This window comes from Diadema antillarum, unplaced genomic scaffold, assembly GCF_040938485.1.
Source record: "Diadema antillarum isolate AM-2024a unplaced genomic scaffold, OU_Dant_1.0 seq00001003_RagTag, whole genome shotgun sequence".
Classification (NCBI taxonomy): domain Eukaryota; kingdom Metazoa; phylum Echinodermata; class Echinoidea; order Diadematoida; family Diadematidae; genus Diadema; species Diadema antillarum.
Genome location: NW_027271841.1, coordinates 80,391 through 103,025, shown reverse-complemented (window position 1 = coordinate 103,025; position 22,635 = coordinate 80,391). Strand labels below are relative to the sequence as shown.

The 22,635-nt window shown below is 39.4% G+C and overlaps 1 protein-coding gene across 1 annotated transcript in view; it reads left to right on the top strand.

Moving 5' to 3' along the window:
• The window catches only part of LOC139742509 (uncharacterized), a 39,964-nt gene extending 17,626 nt beyond the window's left edge, over positions 1-22,338 (top strand). Inside the window, exon 2 of the mRNA XM_071653045.1 lies at positions 21,671-22,338. Within this exon, the coding sequence (XP_071509146.1) occupies positions 21,671-22,338 (668 nt within the window). The remainder of the gene's footprint in view (positions 1-21,670) is intronic.
• Positions 22,339-22,635: the final 297 nt, after the last annotated feature.

The following is a 22,635-nucleotide window of genomic DNA, read 5'->3' as shown; positions in this document are numbered from 1 at the left end:
CGCTACGAATATAAATACGTGCTTATCCGATTTCCAGAGTAAGAGAAACACATTTCGATGTAGGCGTAAGTACGCCTACATTGCAAACAGAAACATGGTTAGAAAATTAGTCTAGTTTAGATTGTAACAAAGATCATCACAGATTGCGTTATTTTGGTTTATGCCGAAGAAGTTAATTTGTCAAAAGTGATTTTAACAAACGCATCGGCATACTATTATTAATTTAGGCCATTATCTTTTATTGTGAAGTACTAGTATTATATTTCCTGTATTTTGTGTGCGTGTGTATGAATGCGTGTGTGCGTGTGTATATGCTGGTGTGTGTGGGGGGGGGGGAGATGAACGCATACGGTGGATTCTGTGTGTTAAGGAGGAAACCAAGATTATTGATAAAGCTAGATGGAGTGAACACAGAATAACTAGGCATAGATGTTGAAAATGGCTCTGTAGTCGAATGTTTTTGCTCTTAACAGGCCTCAGAGTTGCACTATTTCATGTGTGACGAGAGTCGCGAACATGTTTACGCATATTTTTAGACTGGGGCACGGGGAAATCATTAGCTTCTGCGTTTGTTTTGATGAAGGCTGCAAATATGAAAGAAGTCGGGGGAAACCAAGAAAGACTCACAGGCGGAGAGAAGTCATTCGAGAGGCAGCCATCGCCCCCTGATGAAGAGGAGCCGTTTACTTAAAGTGTCGAAATCTGAGCCCGCCCAAAGTCGGAGCCGTATTAAGCTAATATTGCTTCCCCTTCCGCTTGAAATTGCCAAGGCAGAGACCGCATTACCGCATTTACTTACCCCGTGATGCATCGTGAGAGGGAACAGCAACAGACGCGATCACGCATCAACGTTTTTCATGAAAGACGATATGTAAATATATATATATATATATATATATATATATATATATATATATATATGTTTGAGCACTTTTTTTATCCGTATCAGACTAGCATTTTTCTCTTGAAATAAGACTAACTGTTGGTGCCTTTTACGCTATATAGTCATGAGCCCCTTCTTAACGGACGTTCAGTGCTCCCTGTCCGAGACACATTTTGTCAAGGTGATTCGACCCTTACACCTGCATAACCATACATTATTTCTCATAAGTTCATTCATTATATTACAGAAATAAAGGTAAAAAGGGTGTTTTACATTAAATCTTGTTAGGAGCCCTCTATCGACACGCAATAAAACACCCAACAATTTATTGAAATATGAAGCACAGTCTTTACCGGCAAGAATCGTCTCTATCAACTGCCGTATGTCTAATAGTTTGCTTGTGTGTCTGTCTAGGTGTCTTGGCCCTTTATTTTCACACAAGAACACAAACAGGTCTTTACCTGAAGCATAATAAGGGCTGTTGTTCTAGGATACAGCTGCCAGAATGATACTTGGATACTTTTATATCACTCGACTGTGTGTGTCTTTTTATCTCTCCCTCCATGTAATGTTCTCTATCCATCTATCTATCCATCCATCTATCTATCCATCCATCTATCTATCTGTCTGTCTGTCTATCTATCTATCATTACATCTATATATCTCTTTCTATCTCTATTTGTATTCATATACATATCCAACTATTCATTCATCTATATATCCCTCTATGTATCTATCCAAATATCTATCTTTAATGATCTCCTTCTTGCTACCCCTCCTCCCCACACCCGTCTCTCTCATCTCTCTTTGTCTTCTTGCATAAGCTCTAACTTGACATATGATGGATTTATCATAACGTAAACGAGACCACACGTTTGGATCTCGCCACAAATGACTGGCGCTAACCATGCACACGGCCAAGCCAAATATTGCCAATGACACTAATCGGTCCCAACCCTGCTCGTCCGTTAAGCAAAACTCTACGTGTCTACGTGTCATTTAAACCCGAAGTATAGTTGCAGTCAGCAAACCGTGTTCTTTTGCATTTTTTTTTTCTCTGGGTTTTTCTCAACATTGAATGGCATCATTGCCTTCTGGATGTCTTTTTGTTTAACTCTTTTTTGAAAGCGGTCTCATTTTTACTCATCCATTACAACCTTATTCAGTCACTAATCCATCCAGTCATTTGATCATTCTCTCATACACATCTATCAGTTTATATCTTAATTAATCATGCGTATTTCTTCTTGATTAAAGGGAAATAATTTGTTAGTAACCATCTATCGATTCACCTATTCACTTATTGAGTCATTGCTCTCATCTTCTATTTCCTTGGTTGACCATTGATTTCTAAAGATACATGAATGAAAATATTATCATCTGTGTTACCATGTATTAAAAAGTCCATAAAAAACTAAACTGGGACATTTCAGAAGAGATGAAGGATGATAAAATGATAAAATATCTACATAATAAGATATAATACCACACGTCTTCACTATCGCATCAGTTGCTTTGATAAACGAATAGACCCTATAGATAAATATATTTTTCAACTGTGTCACATATAAAAGAGCCAAGGCCTATTAACTTAAATACGCCAAAGGAAATGGATCGATAGACCGTCGGAGGGTATCCTAAACTTTTTAAATCTTCTTCGCATGCTAGGCAACAATTACCTGTATATTTTCACGTAGCTATATAGTTCGAACATAATGATGAAACACCTTATTTGTTTAGGCGGCAAGAACGCTTCGCCGTACATTTATCACACGTACAATGCAACATCCATCATTCTTGTCACCTGAAACTGGAAAACTGTGATTTCTTAAGGCATTAATATTAAAGCGTTAAAATTTTGTCTTGTAGTGCAAGAAAGATGAGTTATCATCTGTGGACGATTTTCCTTGCCAGTGATTGAAATAGGACGACAAAAAGCAGACTTATCAATTATACTAAGATCATAAATCAAGGATGTTTTCTTAAACTAAATGATTTTATTCTATTCATCTGGAGTCTGCACTTACAAAATGTATGATACTTGTACATATAGCTATAAATAAACTTCTTATCCCTACCCCCCCCCCCATTAAAAAATGAATAAACTGGAAAATTTACAAGACTGTAAATGTCTTATGGCAATAAAAGATCTTCCTATCACTGCCATAAACTACTGCAAACTAGTTGGATAATTAGAGTGACTTTACCATACGTGCCTAGAAGTACAGAAAATACTTCTGCACAAAAAGAACTAGATAAACAAGTGTAATACATTAATACTGTAATTTCTATTGATTAATTATATTTGATTATGTTATGTTCGTTCTTTAAGTTATAACTTACAATGTGTGTAATATGTATCCTGTATTTTGTTTCATCTTACTCTTTACTTCATGACTGAATTTCTCCTTTGTAATTTTTCTCCATTATGAGACACATAGCACTTAAAAACTGAAGTAATAAGCGCTTTATAAATTATATCTATTATCATTGTTATTATTATTGATACGAAAATTAACCACGATGTAAAACGAATAATTACCGTTTTTAAAGATAATTGAAATGGATTTAAATCAATGATTTATGAATGCACGTGATAAACAGAAATCACGAACTGTTCGCGATTGAAGGACAGAATTTCCATTGTAATTGAATGATAAATGAAAGAGTAAAGAACACATGCATCAGTTTACGTATAAGAAAAATAAACACTAGTCCACGAATTCATTCATTCATTCAGTTCGTTTTATTTCAAACGTTGATATTGGTAAAATGAATTATCACTCGATGTGGAAATATATTTTAACTCTGAATAAACATTTCAAGATCATGAAATTGAGGAATATCATGCAATGGCAGTGGCGGAAAAAGTGTCTGCGTATTATAGGCTAATGAGTGTTGTGAAGGTTTCCGTTTGAGAGCCGTTATTGGGCAGATGATCTCGTTTTACGTGACTGAGAGCAGTAGATGAGAGCTGTTAGAAAAGTGTCATGCGGACAGAAGTGGGTTACAAGGTCTTGTGGTTTGAGGTTTGGACTCCGACTCTCTGACTAACTTAAACGATGCGGATAAACCAAGAAACTCCTATACACGTGTTTGAAGTTCCATGGCCGGATTTAAGACGTTATGTGTGTTATGTAGTTTATTTGCATTGGAAACTATGTAGTATGTTATATCGCTGTTCTCGAACTAAGTGAAATTATTTCTGTCGTGACGGAGACAGACTGGAAAAGTCCCACAAACGAAATTATGGTGGAAATTACAGTTACAATAATCATGATAATGATCGTATATATTAATGATACATAATACGTAAATGATTTTTAAACAAATGTCTGTCGGCAAAGCAACAATAATCATGATAATGATCGTATATATTAATGATACATAATACGTAAATGATTTTTAAACAAATGTCTGTCGGCAAAGCAACCGGTGACCGTTCTTCCGTCAAAGCTTCGAGTTCTTAAAAACATGAGTAAAGACGGTAACCCTGGTAGAGGAAAGTAACAAAATAAATATCTTAGCTTCTGAAGTTGCAGGATAATGTTGATTTATGATTTGGAGATCAATTCACCTCCAGAACGAAACCATTTTGATACATCAAGCTAAGTTGACCGTTCACAATTAGCCTTTTTGGATAACAATGAAAATCTCAGAAATCATTTATCTTTGTAGTCCCTTCATACTTTCACATTATCTTATTGATGACAATAAGTGGCAGGTAGGGTCAGAATGGATGATCATCAGCCATACAAAGACCTGTCGAGTGTATCCAAAGGAGAGTGATGCATGTATTCATACATTTGAATGGTTCTGATTATCTTGACGTGGGTGTGTGCCAGCTGGGGTATATGAATAAAAGAAGAGAGAAAGAGAAGGGACACACGTTAGAGACATAGAGAAGGGAAAAAGACACAACCCACACGAAGCTGCAAGACTCTGTGCGTCACGTATCCATCTTGGTGGTAAAGTTGACCAATTCCCATTCCTCGTTAACACCGGTGATAGTTTCACCCGGGAGAGGTCAGCGTCGCAACCTCCTACTGCAGTGCCGAACGAGCGCGAAACTTCACGTCTCACTTCTGTTCTCTCACGCTGTTGGTGATGAGAACTAATACCATCTTCTCTTTCTCCCTGTTTTTCTTTCTCTCCCTCTCTCTGCTTCTTACACACACACACACACACACCCATACACAAAATACATGGCCACAGTGATAATATGAATTATAAAATTTATCTAGCATAGACTCTTGTCTCGTAACATCCTTTGCTGTATAGGCCTACTTGATAGGATAGTTGCTTAAATAGACATCAACTGAAAGTGTTTTTTCCCCTCTACGCTTAATAGCTCCTTAAAAAATTATGAAGGAAGCGGCATGGGCATTCTTGTGGCATGTACACGGGTTTATGGCGTATGCATTTCGTGCATGAACCATCGTCGTAATTGCATCAGAACGTAATTATATCCTCAACTCGCGCGCGACAAATTTTCCTCTAAATCGTTCTCAGTCTAGTGAGGCCGTAATCACCTTCTAATATGAGAGTCGTTAGGAGCCTATCAGGTGATCTGTCATCATTAAAAATGCCAACCATGTGGAATATTTATTAAAATTTGCGTGCCATAGACACACGAAAGAAGACACCGTCTTTTTTCCTTCCACTAGATTCCGACATCTTGTCGGCAAGCCCGATGAGAGAGCGTGTGTGCGTAACGTGAGTTGTTTGTTTGTTTGTTTGTGTCTGCGAGCCTGGTGTGAGTATTACTAATATTTCTACATGTGAGAACATTTCGTCAGGTAAGAGTTTGGGTGTATACGTGTGTCTATCCGTCTCTCTTTCCCCTCCCTTCTCTCTCTTTATCTCTCTGCGCTCTCATTTTTTTTTCATTTCTTTGCCTCTTTTTATGATATAATATGTGTTAATTTTCTTTTTCCGCTTTTTAGATTTGTCTCTGTGTGCATGATTGTGTGTTTGGAATTTGTATCGCTTTGTGCAAGTACTTCGTCATGTTTTCACTTAATAGTCAAGGAAGTTGAAGCTCCTTGGTCTAGTATGAATCGCACATGTGTGTGTGGAGGGTGGGGTGTGTATAAACATCTTTCGGCGTAGTCTTCTCAGATCAGTACTTGACACCTTGAGGAGAGAGAGAGAAAAAAAATACTCGACAACATCTTCCATTCTCATGACGGAATAAATGAATCGTCAGCGACAGGCTTAATGAACTCTGGTTCGGTCCTTTCTCACCCATCGATAAATCGAGGCGACAGATCGAACCCTCTGCGATCGTGGTAAGCGCCGAGCAGCCGGTGAACCAGTACTTATTTCCCTTGCACCCCGACATCCCGGGGCCGACGGATAGTTGGCATCGTCCTGGAAAACACACACACACAAAGTTGACATCGAAGTCAAAGTTTTCACCCCTCGCCGTCTGACAGGAACTATCGAGACTCCTTTGATCTAGTTTTTTTTTTTAATCTTTCTTTTTTGATCAAGTTGAAAAATACTGAACTGAACAAAAATTGTTTCTCTGACGTAAACCATACTCTTAAGTACAAGACAAGTACTAAGGGAGTCAGTCTGAGTCTATTTTGAAACCATTTCAGCTTTTTCTTTGTAACGTACTATGATAAGTACAGCAAAGGAACTACAATATTTAATCAAGACTGACAAAAGCATAACAATAATGTAACATTAAACCCGTTGATATTTGCACAACAACAACAAAATATCTGTACATTGCACGCCAATATACAACGAGGCGTACTCTAGTGATATTCATTTTGTTAGCTTTATGTTTATGTACAGTTTTATCAGTACAACTATACAACGCCTTAATCAGCACTTTTAAGGTGCTATAATCACTATTAGATTATAGTGAATTGTCTATTGGTAACATCCAAATCTAGGTTAAAGGGATCGTACAGTTCTGGTCGAGACCTAATTTCAGGTTTCTAACATTTTTAGGTGAGATAATGAGAAATCTCATATGAAATATGAAAGAGCATACAATTTTATGAGGAATTCAATGTTTATTTGATAAAAATTGGTTTTGAAATGGCCGAGATATCCAAAAAAGAACGATTCTAGTAAAGTGTGGGACCCACACTTTGTAACGATCGCTTTGTTTTACTTTGTTTTTGGATGTTTCAGTTATTCCAAACCCGATTTTCATCAAATACACTTTGAATTCCTCTTAAAACGGTAGGCTCTGTACTATATCATAAGTGTTTTCTTGGTATCTTGCAAAAATTTAAAAGCCTAATTCTCATCTCAACCAAAACTGTACTATCCCTTTAAGCAGACATATGGGTGTTCACATCATTGTCTCCCCTGCAACACGGAGGCAGGTGAAATGGCTTAACGTTTGTAAGACTCGAAGAATATAAAATGACACCAAAGACGTGCGACCTGAAGTTCTGAACACTTTTCTTGTCAATAACAATGTTACATGAAAATTAGACGGCAATTAGATTCTTGATGGATAGTCAGGTTTGTTTTGCAGTAAATATCTCAGTCAATGGAACATGTTCCATTTCAAGACCTCAAAACCCATCAACATGCCCATGGAAATTAAGAAATTTCTTTCTTGTAAATTTTTTTTTCCGTCCAACAATTTGGAGATCCGATTCCTGCCTTGCAGGTAAAGACAAATAACACACTTATCACGACCAAATCTAAATCGGAGCAGGCAATTTTTTTTCTTTCTGTTGATGATTATCCATATCCGTATTCTAGTTAGGCCAAAAGTAAGGATACGGGGATGGAAGCACGCACCAAGCCAGACATCATAAACATATCAAGTAAGAACAATGACTGGTGTGCAGGGGAGAAAGAACATGAGAAAAGGAGACAAAGGTTATATGAGACTAAGTGTAAATGAGACAGAGAGAGAGAGAAAGAAAGAGATAGATCGAGAAAGAGATGGAGAGAAAGAAAGAGAGAAAGAAGAAAGAGAGAGAAAGAAAGGGAGAGAGACTCAGGAACAGAGAGAGGGGGAGGGGTCGTGAGAGTTGAATGCTGAAGAGCGCGATATCTAAATCTTCAGGAGTAGTGAGTTCGTCACACAAAATCGAAAACCAATCTCGAGGAAATGCTAATGTTTGCGGCTATCGGATTTCCAGGCAGAGCTGTTGCTTCGAAAACAGTCTGAGAAGAGGCAAACTATGAATATACAAAGGAAAGAAAGAAGGGAAAGAACAAAATTTAGCGAAAATGGGAGATAGACTGTGACCTTTCTTCTTGCGTAAGTCGTCATCCTTGCCGGCATCTGTGATCTGGCCACAGTGTGGATCAACATGAACATTATTTTTTGGCTGTTGGCAGCATCAATATTGATTTTATGAAGAGTGGATGTGCATGAAACCGATCCACTTCCCTATTCATCAAATATTTGGAGATCGTTCACTGCCGACAAAAGAGTCGGATTATACCTGTCTGAATAATACGGAATTTTCCTGCTTTTGCTCTCTTTTTCCTTCTTCCATCTCTCTCTCATTCCCTGTGTGTATTTCTTGAAGGGCAGTTAAATTTTCTTCTGTATCCGCTTAATTCGTTCCTTCTTTTCTTCAACGGCAGTGTTTTGACGGCAGAATAGCCCGTGGAAACACCCGATGTAATCCGTTTTATCACAAGGGAGCCGGTCTGTGGCTGCATTGTGCGTTTCATCGGCCATTCTTGGTCTCTTTTCCCCGAGCGCGCCGCCGGGTGATCCGATTTGGATCCACTGAGCTACTTTTTTAACGTCGTCTGCCCCAGTGTAGAAACGGCCCCGGTGCCTCTTACTATACCGGACTTTAAGTATAGCAAGGTTGATGCCGCCAGAGAACAGCTTAGGGAGTACCGATTAGGAATATTGTCGTTCACATGCATTTTTCGTAGTTAGATGCTGAATTTACGATCATTTAAGAATCTGCAGTCTGTCCTTGTTGAGACGTTGTTATTGTTACCGACTGTTTTTCTACTCTTGAGAGCGTCTGACAGTCTTCACGAATCACTCTACTCTCAAGACACAAACTATTCAAAAGTTTCTCATCTACACTTACTTCTCACCTTTGTCGATGCAGGATGGATGGTTATGAATGACCAACTGACACGACTGAGCAAACTATTTTTGATCGATACCGTATATGGTAGCTCTAGCATGAAGCCTGTCATCCGTTCGTCCATAGTTGGTGAAACTCGCGTGTCTATAACATCACCCGCCATTCACAATGTGTTTGGGCCCAGACGATCGAGCGCAAAATAATCTGACAACCAGGTTATCATATTTCCCTTCAGGGATGGAGTCGATGGAGCCGAGAGGTATAACGAGACAAGCGATGGTGATATACTTCGATGGAGGAGAGAGAGAGGGAGGAGAGAGAGGAGAGAGAGAGAGGAATGATAACAGGGAGAGAGAGGGTGAGGGGAAGAGAGATGGAAGGAAAGGGATACGCATGAATCTATAAGGTACTCGCCTTACAGATCGATAATTGCTCCATAATATTACGCGGCCAAACGTCGTGACATGTCGGCGGCCATCTTGTCAAGTAGCCTGTCTCCAGGCGTTTCGACGTATATGCCGTGAGTGCTGGAATAAGCTGATCGCGCTCTCGTGTAGTCATAAGAAATACCCAGTTTGTTTGTCTTATGGGCTTAGACATTTACATTAAGCAATTCTTTGTCTTTCCTTGGCGCCCATTTGCGTTCGAATCAACAGTCATACTAAGTTTTATCTAAAAGTTGCAGAAGATGAAGTAGAATGTATACAGCTGGTGTAATAACACATGTTTATTTTACGTTTAGTCTTCAAGAGTACGACAACAGAGATCAGTTCTTCAGAATAAAGCTTTTGAACTCCTTTGCACTTCTAGTCTATAGTAACATGATATAACTAGTTTAAGTGTTTCTAATGTTTTCATAACTACAGTTGTTCCAATCACAATGTTCTTCAACATTATTGCAATCATTATTGTTTGAGTTTGAAGCGAAATATCTCAGGGTCTGGGTTTGAAGGCTACCCAAGCTTGCGACGGTCACCATCTCACATCATGCAACGAGGTACTCGTCGTCGGTTTGCCCAAAGGCCTGGGGCGATTCTTGGGGCGATTTCTACCAGGCCGATTTACCACGGTCTCGATGTCTAAAGACTGATGAACAAATTCCCTTCTTCATAAAAGGTGTTGTTATTGATTCGCATTACCCTCTCGTTTGGAAATGGTGTCTAAATCCCGTCGCTCACTCACTTTATACTCAAAGGTGTTTCTCGCTTACTCCAGTCTCCCCACAGCGCTGAAAGTTATCACTGATAGCTTGCACTTTGATGAATCCTCTAGAGGACAAAAATAATGGAATAAGAACCCCGATATTGCAAAGGTGTGTGGAGTAAGCTATTTATACGAATATCATTGAATAATTCGTTTTCATAAATTTCTTGAGGAGTGCATCAGCGTGCAAAAATCAACCTTCTTGGACTATTGTCTAAAAACGTTGAATATATATATATATATATATATATATATATATATATATATATAATCTCTACATTTTTCGTTTATTGTGTGTTTTATCATTAATGGTTGGGTATAACATGACGACCAGATATCTCGTATGCAGGCAAAAAAGTAGGATTTTAGATATCAGATGTCCAATGTTATTGAGCGGTTTTATAAGATAAATATGATTGACGATGAATGAAAATAATGGTAGTGAAATTATGAAAAAAAAAATTTCAACACCAACCTCTTGAAAATTCAAATGACTGCAAGTTAAATGTCGTTGTCAACACCAGGTAATTGATCATGAAAATGTCGCATATTACCTAGGGATCGGGCTAAAATATTGCAAAATCCTTGCCAATTAAAAAACAAAAACAAACAGCAAGCTAAGATTGGCACATACAATGATTGGTCATATCAAGCGAGCTATCAAGGAAAATGCAACTTTTGCACACATCTGACATATGCTTCCTAAGTGTTCCACGCACGTACTGCTTATGTAGGGTTAATAAGATAAACATAATGTCAATATTTGCCTAATTAAAAGTTTGAAAAGTGTTTATTGACAGGTACATCGATTGTTCTCTCCGATAGGTTTGACTCGTCTCATGTAATTGGCCATTAAGGATAAACATGAGAATAGATATGTTTGAAAATATGCTACCATGGCATTTGACATGTCAGAACAATGTGGAGGATCACTCCATTGTAATCTGCGACGTTTTCTCTAAGATTCTATGAAGTGTTCGAAGAAACTTGTCTGATGATATACAGGCTGAGGTCTTCCAGGAGACGGAAGGCAACAAGACACCTTTCAGTACGTGTGTATCCGACAAGATAAGTGTTTCGCATCACGTAATCTAATTTTGTCGATTCATATTGATTAGATTACGATTCTACCCCTCTACGTAATCTCGCTAATTAGATCAAGAATTGAGGCAGTGGTTTTACAAATATCGAGAATAATCATGCCATGTTTTAGAACACTCGCTGTCATGTGCGTCCCCGATACCTTCTTAAACCCATTACACTAAACTTTTGGCACAACCATTAGTCTTATTTTTCTCCCTTCCTCTCTCGGTCTCTCTCCCTTTCTCTCTCTCTAAGTCTCTTACTCTTTCCGTCTTCCTTCTCCGGCATAGCACAGCCATTTTCTCTGTCTCAGTCTGTCGTGTTTGCAATTAGCGCCTTCGACGGAGAGAGACCGCCCAATTAATTCATTACAACGATCGCTAGCAATTAGGCTTAAAACACCATGTATGAGACACTCATTCCATGAGGTAAGGGACTGAAAGAAGGGCAAAGAAGATCTGGAGAAATTACACTCACTAGTCGAAAAGGGAGAGGCTAAAAGCATCGACAAACTTGTCTACATTTTCCTACCCAGCGTAGAATGTTTTCTGATCGCAGGTTTGTACCACACCACTTGTGCTCCCCCCCCCCCCACGTCTCTTTATCGTGACGTGAACTCTTTGTTCGCAAAGCTAGACAACTATATTAGGACGTATTTTCAAGTAAATGCAAGCTTCTCGCCTCTACACACGTTTGGCCGATGCATCCAAATATTGATTTGCTGCACTAGTCGGAATAATTTTCCTTTCTTCTGTGACGACATTAAACTTTGCGCATGACATGCAACACCGCGAGTGTAATTAAATTTGCCTGGTAAATGCCACGATTATGAGGGGTTAGTCAGGAAGGATCGGTTGCTAACAAACGTACCCACGCACACATACAACACATACATACACACACACACACACACACACACACACACACACACACACACACACACACACACACACACACACACACATGCACACACATACACACATCCCCACACCAACACTGCCTTTAAAGAATCAACTGACCGTTTCCATGTGGTCAACAAGCTAGTAGTAAAATCCCTAATAGATTTACATTGGCATGTTCGGCATTCTTGACTTCTAATTGTGCGAGTGAAGAGGAGAAAGTGATTAAAGTTCACATCTACCGTAGAGGCTAGAAGCCTTCGTTGATGTCGTATACTCATATGTCATACGTGCTATGGCACATGATGATATTTTGCGAGCACTTCGCGGTTTGTTCTGCTACATCACTATTCTTCCGTTCCGCGCAGACGACCGAGGTTCGGAGCTGCGAAAGCTATCTGCTGTAATGCGCGTGCATCTTCGGCGCGCCTCATTAGCAGGGTTATATATCCAGCTAATTGCTGACGCTAACGATGATGCTTTTACTGGTCCCTCTGCTAGATCTATTGAGGTAACTCCCCGTGAATTAGTGCCGAGTTTCGCGATTAATGATCGGTCGTGGTATGCGGGGAAACAGTCGTAGACGGCAATCCCGCCACCCAATGAGGCATAACATCACGGCGCTGTCTGTACACGTGTATATTCAAATCGCAGCAGGGATTGTTTATTTTGATTTGTTTGCAAAACTTTAATGTACTCGGTATGCGTGGTTTTCTTTTTACGTTTTGGTTTTGTAGGTAAAGTTATTTAAGTTGTGATTTGTTTTTTTGCTCTGACCATCATTACCTGAGTCAATTACATCTGATGAGCCGTTATGCTGAAAAAAAAAGACCCTGCTAAACCAATGAATTAGTGCTTGAGAATTTGCGAGGGAATCTGAGAGGACTTAAATTCTCTAACAGGAAAGGATAATCCACAAATTGGAGAACCAGCTTGGTTTACCCGAATACAGCAGTTGAATATGGCATAATCCGTTTCAGACCGTAGGGTCAGTTTTTTGTGATGTATTTTGCGCGATGCCACCTTGTTTTGTGTAGGACCTATTTCCCTATTCTGTAAGTAATCTACCTGAGTGTGGGCAGAGAACTTAGCTAAGGCGAGGTAAATTGGATGCGCATTATAGGATTGCTACTGGTGATTATCTAGTCCGTTGTCGCCACGGTAGCTGATGTTTTCTTTTGTCTTCGTTCTCTTAAAGCTCTTGCAATTAAAAACCTATATTTTATTCTTGTGTTGGCTTAAAAAAAAAAAAAAAAAACAAGCCCGGCTCACCGGCTGGCAATTTGGTCAAAACGCATCTCTGGGTTGGTGCAATTTGAATTTCCCTACTTTGTAAGACAAATTTCTGCTGGCGACTATTTCTACCATGTTTGCCTGCAGTAAATTACTCTACTTCGTGTTTCCACTTGTCCTTTTTCTTTCTTCTTTGTATACCCCTTCATCTCCTCCACCTCCTCCTCCTTTTGTCCTTTACGTCAGCCGCTCTCCAATTTCACCAATCGGGATCTTTATTACCAAGAAGAGAAGATGTGATCCTCGCTTTATAATAAATCTGATATTAAAAGCGAAAGTAATAGTTGACTAATGATCATAAAATAACAGTAGATGACTATCATAATCATCATCATTAAGAATACAATACGACTCTTCCCGCGAGTATGTTCCAAAGATAGTAGGTATCTTAAATAAAAGAGGACTCTGCTATCACTTCTAACCAAGCAGTGCAAGGGACCTATTTTCACATCTGCGTCAAGAGTGGCTTTGTTGTTACACCCCCTTGTCCAGGATTAGTGTGAATACACCGCGCGGGATGCGAACTGAGGCTCTCACTTTTCTGTGTTCTTGAGCCTGAACCACAGCGCTCTTAAAGGGATTGTATAGTATTGGTTAAGATGAAGATTCAGCTTTTACATTTTTGCGAGATACTACGTAGAAACCACTTTATCAAATGTTAAAGAGCATACAATTCTAAGAGTAATTCAAAGTTTATTCGACGAAAATCGGTTTTGAAATGGCTGAGGTGTCCAAAAACAAAGTGAAACAAAGTGACCCTAATAAAAGGTGGGTTCCACCTTTTATTGTGATCGCTTTGTTTGGATATCTCAGCCATTACAAAACAAATTTTCATTAAATAAACTTTGAATTCCTCATAAAATTACATGTTCTTTCATATTTCATAAGAGGTTTCTCGTTATCTCAAAATATCATTAAAAAGAAACACGTTGAAAACCTAAACACATCTCAACCGCGAGTATTTAATCCCTTTAAACTATATAGGAGAAGATAATGTGTCCGTATATCATGGTATGATAATAATTGTGTACTGAACCAGGCTACAATCAAGTACGGTATAGTTGAACCTGTATACAGTTTGAGACTGTGGACTTTACCTAAGGACAAACGGTTTGAAACTCCGTTCTGCCAATATCTTAATTGGTGTTCGTATAGAACTCTCCTAGTGATTTGGGGCTGAGGAACCCCCCCCCCCCAAAAAAAAAAAAAAAAAAAAAAAAAAAAAAAAAAAACCCAGCAGTGATGAATGAAAGTGACGAATTACGAATATTAAACAAAGTAATTGACCCTCCCCGGCCGACTGCACACTGCACAAATCATTTATAGAAATAAAGGAATTGATAACATAAGGCAATGAACCCGGAATATTCACTCTCCTGTTAAGTAACCGTTTGTTCCGCCAATACTCTTTTTGCAATCAATTCTTAACGGGAAACCAAAATCAATAGCGGAAATGTATGGTATATCAACCACAGAATGGATTCCGTCATTCTATAAATTCCTGGCATGGAAATATAAATCGATCTTTTCAGCTTCTTTCCCTCTCTCTCTCTCTTCTCGTTACTTTTTCCCTCTCTTCTTTCTCTTTCTTGGTCGCTAACTTTATTTCTGCTCCAAAATCCAGCTTGTCAGATGCACGCAAAATAAAATCCAAAGCAATCCAAATGAAAACGATTGGAAAATGCCGCCTTGCCACCCTAGTTTATACCACTTCTTGATTTTCCCAAACAGTACCAAAATAACCAACTAAAAAAAAAAAAAGCCCTCAACAACAGACGTCAAATAAAACCCCCTTACTGAATACCTCGTTAAGATGTTATACAATAAATATAAACACACACACACAATGTTTCCAAAGACACGGTCGATCATTCACGACAGCGAATGGATGTTGCCCCCCTCTCTCTCACACACACACACGCACACGTACACGCACGCACACGTACACGCACGCACACACACACACACACATACACACACACACACACACACACACACACACACACACACACACACACACACACACACACACCATATTCATTCTTAAAACTGGGATGATGAAGAATAATATTGCAAAAGCACAGACGGCATCGAAAATCCATAGAAAAACCACGAATAAGATCATGAATGATGACGATGATGATGGTATAATGATGTTCTTGATGATGACACCAAGGTAGAGGAGAAGGAGGAGGATGAGGATGAGGATATTTCCTTTCAAAGCAACGATGATGACGATGAGGATTTCTGGATGCAGCATCTGATAATGATAATAATAATCTGGAGAAGAGTGAGGGTTGTATCATTGGTTGATTCAAATAAGCCTCTAACCCCCCTCCCCTTGCAGATCCTTACAGCTTTACCAGGATATTTTTTTTTCATATTTTCCTTCATTCCTTTGTCGCTTGGTAGCGCTTCTTCGGCCTCAAGCTTTGTGCGAAGGTCCACTCTTACTAAGCCTCTCAGATGACATGAACCAAATCCAAAGCTTTTAAAAGAGTTGCTGCACTGTCCGCCAACCTGAGTAAACATGGTAAATTAGAGACGATCTCATATCATCTCATTTTCCTTCCATCGACGGTATATTGAGGGGGAAAAAATCACGGTTGTATGAATTTAGCAAGATATATAATACGCCTGTAAACACGCAAATATAACCTTTCATGCGTCACTTTAACGGTAAGGCATTTAGTATATCCATATTAAAAAAAAGGAAATATACGTTGGAGGATTTTTCCTAGTTTATTTTATCTGCTTCTTTCTCTCTTTCAGATAGAGGGTCATTGCTTGATGCGACGATTAAAGGTAAAAGGGGGAAGATCAAAACAGTAATCACGGTTCTTTGAAAATATGCTACAGTTCCAGAAAGATAAATCTCTCGATGTAAACTAGTTTAGAATACTGTCAGAATATTTTTGCAACGCAGATACATTTATTAAATGTCTGTTGTGTATCTTCTTAAAGTAGTTTCCATCAGTAAAAAAACAAAAACAAAACAAATACACGTTTGCTCTTCCCACACGGTTTTTGGTTTAAAGTGTAATATTTCAATCTCAACAAGTCAAGATTTTGCTCATCAAATTTCTGCACTCTAGGAGCAAGAGGTGGACGCTATATCTTTTTTTAATGATCAGGAGTGAAGGTTGACTTGGAAGTAGAAAATACCACTTTTTGGGTATATCCGAAACCCATTTCATCATTCATGACGTCACAAGGGTATTTATAGACGATGGTATAACAATCATACTTACGGACGCATGAAAGAAGAATTAAAATCACATTATATTGTAACACGTGTACCATGGCATATAATTGTTCTCAATGCTACCATTTCGTTTTCCGAATGTGCAATCTACTCTCTCTCCCATCTCCTCTCCCCCACCCCCCTTTCCCTCTCTGTCTTTGCTCTCACATGCTCACAAGCCTTGGCATCATGCTTGCACGCACATGCGCGCTGATATCGTGTGTTGCAGATCCCCGGGGTGTCGGCATTCGCCCCCGCCGCCTTTGTTGTTCTTGTTTGGACGGGGTATTGTGAGCGCCAGTGATACCCCAGCCAACAAAGGGCCCAGTTTTCTGCCCCCTACTACTGATACAGTCGCCCCTGCCGATAAAGATTCTCGAGATTCCAGCCCCCTCAAGCAACCGGCTTGTGAAAATACCACCGCGGCGGTTCGGGGGTTTGTAAGAGGCGGCGAGCGATAGGGGTAAGGAAGAGAGAAGGGGGGCGCCTCGGCAGTGGACCATCCAGGTCTATCAGACCGCGTATTTTGAACTGTATACGTATCCAAAGCCTCTAGCTGTGAATAAAGGCTACCTTCCATATCCCCATCGTGGGGATTTCGTAACGAAATACTCCCATTTTGCTTCCTTAAAGATTTGTGTCTTTTCTTTTTGCTCTGCAAAAATTTCGTATCCTCACCTTCCCTTACTCGCTCCCTCTCTCCCTCTCTGTATGATGGTCTCTCTCTCCCGCTCCATCTCTCGCTGAGCTACATTTTAATTTCCAACGGAATATCTATTTCAGCATCTGTTTAGGATGAAATGGAGATACGAACGGATTAGAGTCTTGATTGGGATTCGAGCACCTTGTCGCACTAACACTGAGTTGCAGCTACTTCTAGTGCAAGGACATGAACAGACCGAGAAAGGGGTGGAGGAAGGGGGAAAGGAGAGTCTTTCGTGGAGAGAAAGAAGAGTGAAAAAGAGTTCCCCCTATCGTTACTATTAAGCAGGCCTAACCACCGCATCCTACTAACTCATATTTGAAGTTGGGTCTGTCCCAATCTTTCTGAGGATAACCTAAAATTGCAAAGATATTATACGAGTTATGCTTATGTTTACTCACATTTCGTCCTTCTGTTGCTAAGATATACCATAAAGTAAACCAGGAAATAAAGTATTTCATGCCTTTTGTGGTAAAGCAACAAACTGTTATGGTTAGATTATATTATAAGTTACAATGAGCTCTAAAGATGTTTCCCATCCGCCCTAGGGAAAGGAAAAGATTTAAACTTCTTAGACATTAAAAGTCCTTCGAAACTTGAGTTTACTTTACAGTGTTTTTAGTTAACTGAACAAATGAATTTAAGGGCAAAATACACATAGATGTAGTATATGAATGAATAGCTAAACAAATAACTGAATAGATGAATAAATGAATAGATATACGCAATTTTTGGTGCATTTGCAAGCCACATAGATTTCACATTTAATAGCTTGCAGTACTTTAGGTATTAGATATCGTTACCCAGGACATACACATGCATGGTCAATTTTGTTTTTCGGAATTCAAGTGTAAATATATAATTCTCTGAGCGCATGAAGAGAGTACAGACAGTTACTGCACTGCTAAGTTTCAAAACTGTTATATCAAAATTATGAAGCATAGATCACGAATGCTCGATAATCGGGACCATTAATGAAACATGGAGGATAATTGTACCGTTTAAATATAATAAAGCTTGAATTTGGGTGTGTCAGATCATGTAACCAATTCTACGTTGGTTTATTGTGTATGTATTTGTGTGTGCATCCTGGTAACCAGAAAAGACGTTACTGTTCCAGCAGATATTTTACTCGTATTGGAAAAGTGAGTGGGACTGTTCATGCATTCGATTTCTATTTATGATAACTCTTGAAGAGAATCAGTCTAACAATTACTTCGTAATCGTTGCCTCGTATAGTCAGCCTGATAATGAATTCAGCAGGAGTGTATATCTATTTCGTATTTCATTTTGAGAAATAATATAGAGAGAAAAGTTGAAATTTGAAAGTTTAAACAAATATGAACTCTCTTAATTCCTTAGATCGAGATGAGGGACAAATCCGAGTCTAATTTTGGATTTGTCCCTAACCATAATCTCGTAGATTGATTTCCAATCTGAGGAATTACGATAGAAGGCGTGCTTAGAAAGAGGAGACAATATATGTATATATATATATATATATATATATATATATATATGTATATATATATATATATATATATATATATATTATATATATATATATATATATATATATACATATATATATACATACATATATATATATATATATATATATATATATATATATATATTAATACATAGAGAGATAAATATTCAGACATAAAAATAGAGGTGCAGCGTTCCCAAGAGCACTCTATTATGGTATAGATGACAGATTATGGAGAAAGGGAAATGTGAGTTTGATTAAGTGGCGAAAGTAAGGACTAGGATTGAGCTTAGGTTCTCTATACATGCTTCTGGCAGAATGTAGGCCGTAATGATCGAGACTCAATCACTGAAGGATCAATAACATACCGAGTGGTTCGCCCTGTTCAACGATTCATTCATTTGAAATATCCATCCGCCCTTAGTCTTGTCCATTACCGCTGCGACTAATGTAACGCAAGGAGGAAAAGAAAGTATTAACGTCGGTGGATCGTACTGAGTAAAAACACGTGTTTGCCAAGGCGACATCCCTGAAACCATTCGATCGTTGTTGTTGTTGTGATTTCCTCGAACGTTCTGTCCCTCTGCCACCTCGTTAGATTGCCATTAGAACTGTACAGAATATCTCTCTTAAGCATCGAATGTAAGTGGGGTATGAGAGGGTTAAGTATGTGTTTCTTTCGTCGCAAAATCTTTTATGTATACCGTGGTTTGCCGAAGGCTTTTGCCCTTTGCATCGTGTGCCGCTCCCCAGATCTCTAAGTCCCGTGATTTAGGTTGTACGATAGCACAGATTAAGAGTAACTTATCTCATCGTATCCCTAACACCAATTCGGGCATTATCTCTGCTGATATGCTGAGAAAATACAAGCGGAGTGGAGAATAAAAGGGGGAGACTCGGGTAGAGAAATAGATGGATTCTCTCTGGGCACTGTCGTTACCATCATCTTCATCATCGCTTCATCAAAGCCAACCGACCCGGTTACACCTGTAGGTCGAATTAAGCCATATCCTAATGACACTGCAATCTCGAATGAGGCAATAACCACAGTCATATTACGCTGTCTAACCCTCACTAAAAACGATACCATGCCACATTGCCTTCTCCTCTCTCTCTCTCTCTCTCTCTCTCACATACATTTTGTTCCCTTTTCTCTGTCTCTCCTTCATTTGTCGTCTGCTCTTAAGATCCATGGTAAAGTGAGTGCAAGAGACATTGCTTTTCTGACCACTCTGAAGCCCATTTTACTCGCCATACTTCAATTTCCTGCAAGTTCGTTTTCTCCTCTCTTTCTAGTCTTTATCGTGACCATTGGTGACTATGCTTGTATTTGAAGCATCCAACCTCGTGTTAATGGCACCATGTATCACCATTGTTATCGTAACGCTGTCACATTATTTTCAGATTTTATTATAATTATGTTATTATAATTATTATTATTATTATTATTATTATTATTATTATTATTATTATTATTATCATTATTATTATTATTATTATTATTATTATCATCATCATCATCATAATCAAGATCATCATCATCATCATCATTAGCATTGTTATCATCAGTATTATGCTATCATTAGCCGGTACAATCAATATCACCCTAGTCTTTCCTTGTATATGAATATGTAACAAGGAATTCTTTGAGAAAATTTGTGTGGTGTGTGCAATAATCTTAAAGGCACAACAGCAAAATTGAGTACACAAAAGTAAGTGGAACAAAGAATGTTATCGACTGATGGAGTTTAGACTGATTGTTTCCTTCAAATTAAGAAATTTTGTTAATTTGAGTTTAGTTTTGTTCAGAAACGGGATGTGCGTATAGCCAAAGGTTTGAATAATGTTGTCAGGACTCCACAAACCGAACCAATGACTGCCATGATTTTTGTCTTCTGTGGGCAACGTTGGCTTTAGGGAGAGACGCGAAGTTTTATGAGACACGCTTAATTTACTTGCAAATAAGGAGCTGGCGTGACGTGCATGCTCGGAAAAGGGACAACGCCAATGTTACTGTTTTCGCGTTGTCGTCATTGGATATGAACACATTAGTCGCCTGGTTTTGAAACAGTAGGACGTTTGTTTACAGTGCCCTTTGAAAAGAGGGACTATTTGGTTGAATTCCTTTCTACGGTGAAGGACACGGGTAATAGGATAGCTATTGAAGAGCTGTTGACACCGGCGAGTAGGGTCAGTTTAGAAAGCTCGGTTTGATGTATCGTCAACGATCCTTGTTTGGAGTGGCCGTGAATGCAAAGCGATCAAAGTGATGGATCGCAGTAATGTTTGTGACACCTTCGAAAATTGTTACCAACAAACAAACTATTGATAGTTTTTACGATTTTACAATTAGCAAATCTATCAGCCTTGCCAGCTATTCAACTCGATCGTAAGGAAGAAAACAGGTTTGACAGTATGCCTCAAAATACGTGTTTGAGTGACATCTGATAAACTCGTGATCAATCGTGACCGAGGTGTGGATAATTGGGACAAATGGCCTCATTTTACGAGACAATTAAAGAGTGATTTCTGTACTTCATCTTCCGTCAGGTGTACAAGAGCACCAATGTGAGACCATGCAAGTGATGACCTTTTCCATCCTCGATGCTTTTTTAACATGTCTACGTCGATCAAATCGAGTGTTATTCTTGCCAGCATTAAAACTGGAGCAAACTGGCCAAGACAAACTTGATGAAATTGACGTCTTTTTCATTGCGAAAACTTTTGTAATGCATGACCTGTGTATTCTCTTATTATCAAATACATTAAACAAAAGTGAAATTGATTTTTAATTGAAGACATTATGTTTATTTTCTCTTTTTCAGATAAAAGTATCAGCGACCGTCGCGACAGCCATGAAGGTCTGGACGAAAACGACGACGACATCCTTCACGACAGCGGGGCTTCGTCACCCGACGAGGGTGGCCGAAAGTCTGCAGGTGAGCTCATCGGCAAGGAAAATGGTGTCAGCGCTGGTGGGGCCGAAACTCTGGGCGGTGGTACCAATGGGAACGCAGGCAGCAAGAGTCGTCGACGTCGGACGGCCTTCACCAGCGACCAACTCCTAGCACTCGAGAAGGAGTTCATCAGCAAGAAGTACCTAACGCTCAGCGAACGCGCACACATTGCGCGCTTCCTTCAGCTCAGCGAGGTGCAGGTCAAGATCTGGTTCCAGAACCGGCGAGCTAAGTGGAAGCGACTGAAGACCCACTCGTCCATCCTAGGTGGCGGTAATCGTGGTGGAGGAAATGGCGGTGGAGGCGGTGGTGGCGGCAGCGGAGGAGGCGGGAACGGCAACTCCAAGCTTGTTGTCCCCATCCCAGTGCATGTGAATCGCTTCGCTGTCCGGTCGCAGGAGCAGTGCCGACCAAGAATGGTAGAACCCATGGGCCAAGGATCTCAACACCATCACCATCTCTTGTCTCATGGTCCTTCACCTGGCACGCTCGGCTCGGCAGAGGGAATAGGTGCTCTACGCAACAGCATTACGTAATGCAGACACCCGTCAGACTGCAGTGATTTTCTTTCTAATGAACAAGAAAAAATTAGGTTTGAAAACTCCACTGTTCGGTTGCAAAGCATACAGTACCAAGGCATGTTTCTATAGGACTTTACGACATCCCTTGCACGTAATTATGTTGCAGCTGATATTTAAGTGTTAACCATGAGGTCGTATCGACTGTCATACATTGCTTATTCGTCATCTGAAATCTGTGCTTACCCCGTGGAGAGCATGCGTTAAACAGGCGAACATAAAAATGCCAATTACAAGAGCAGAGGCAAAAAGAAG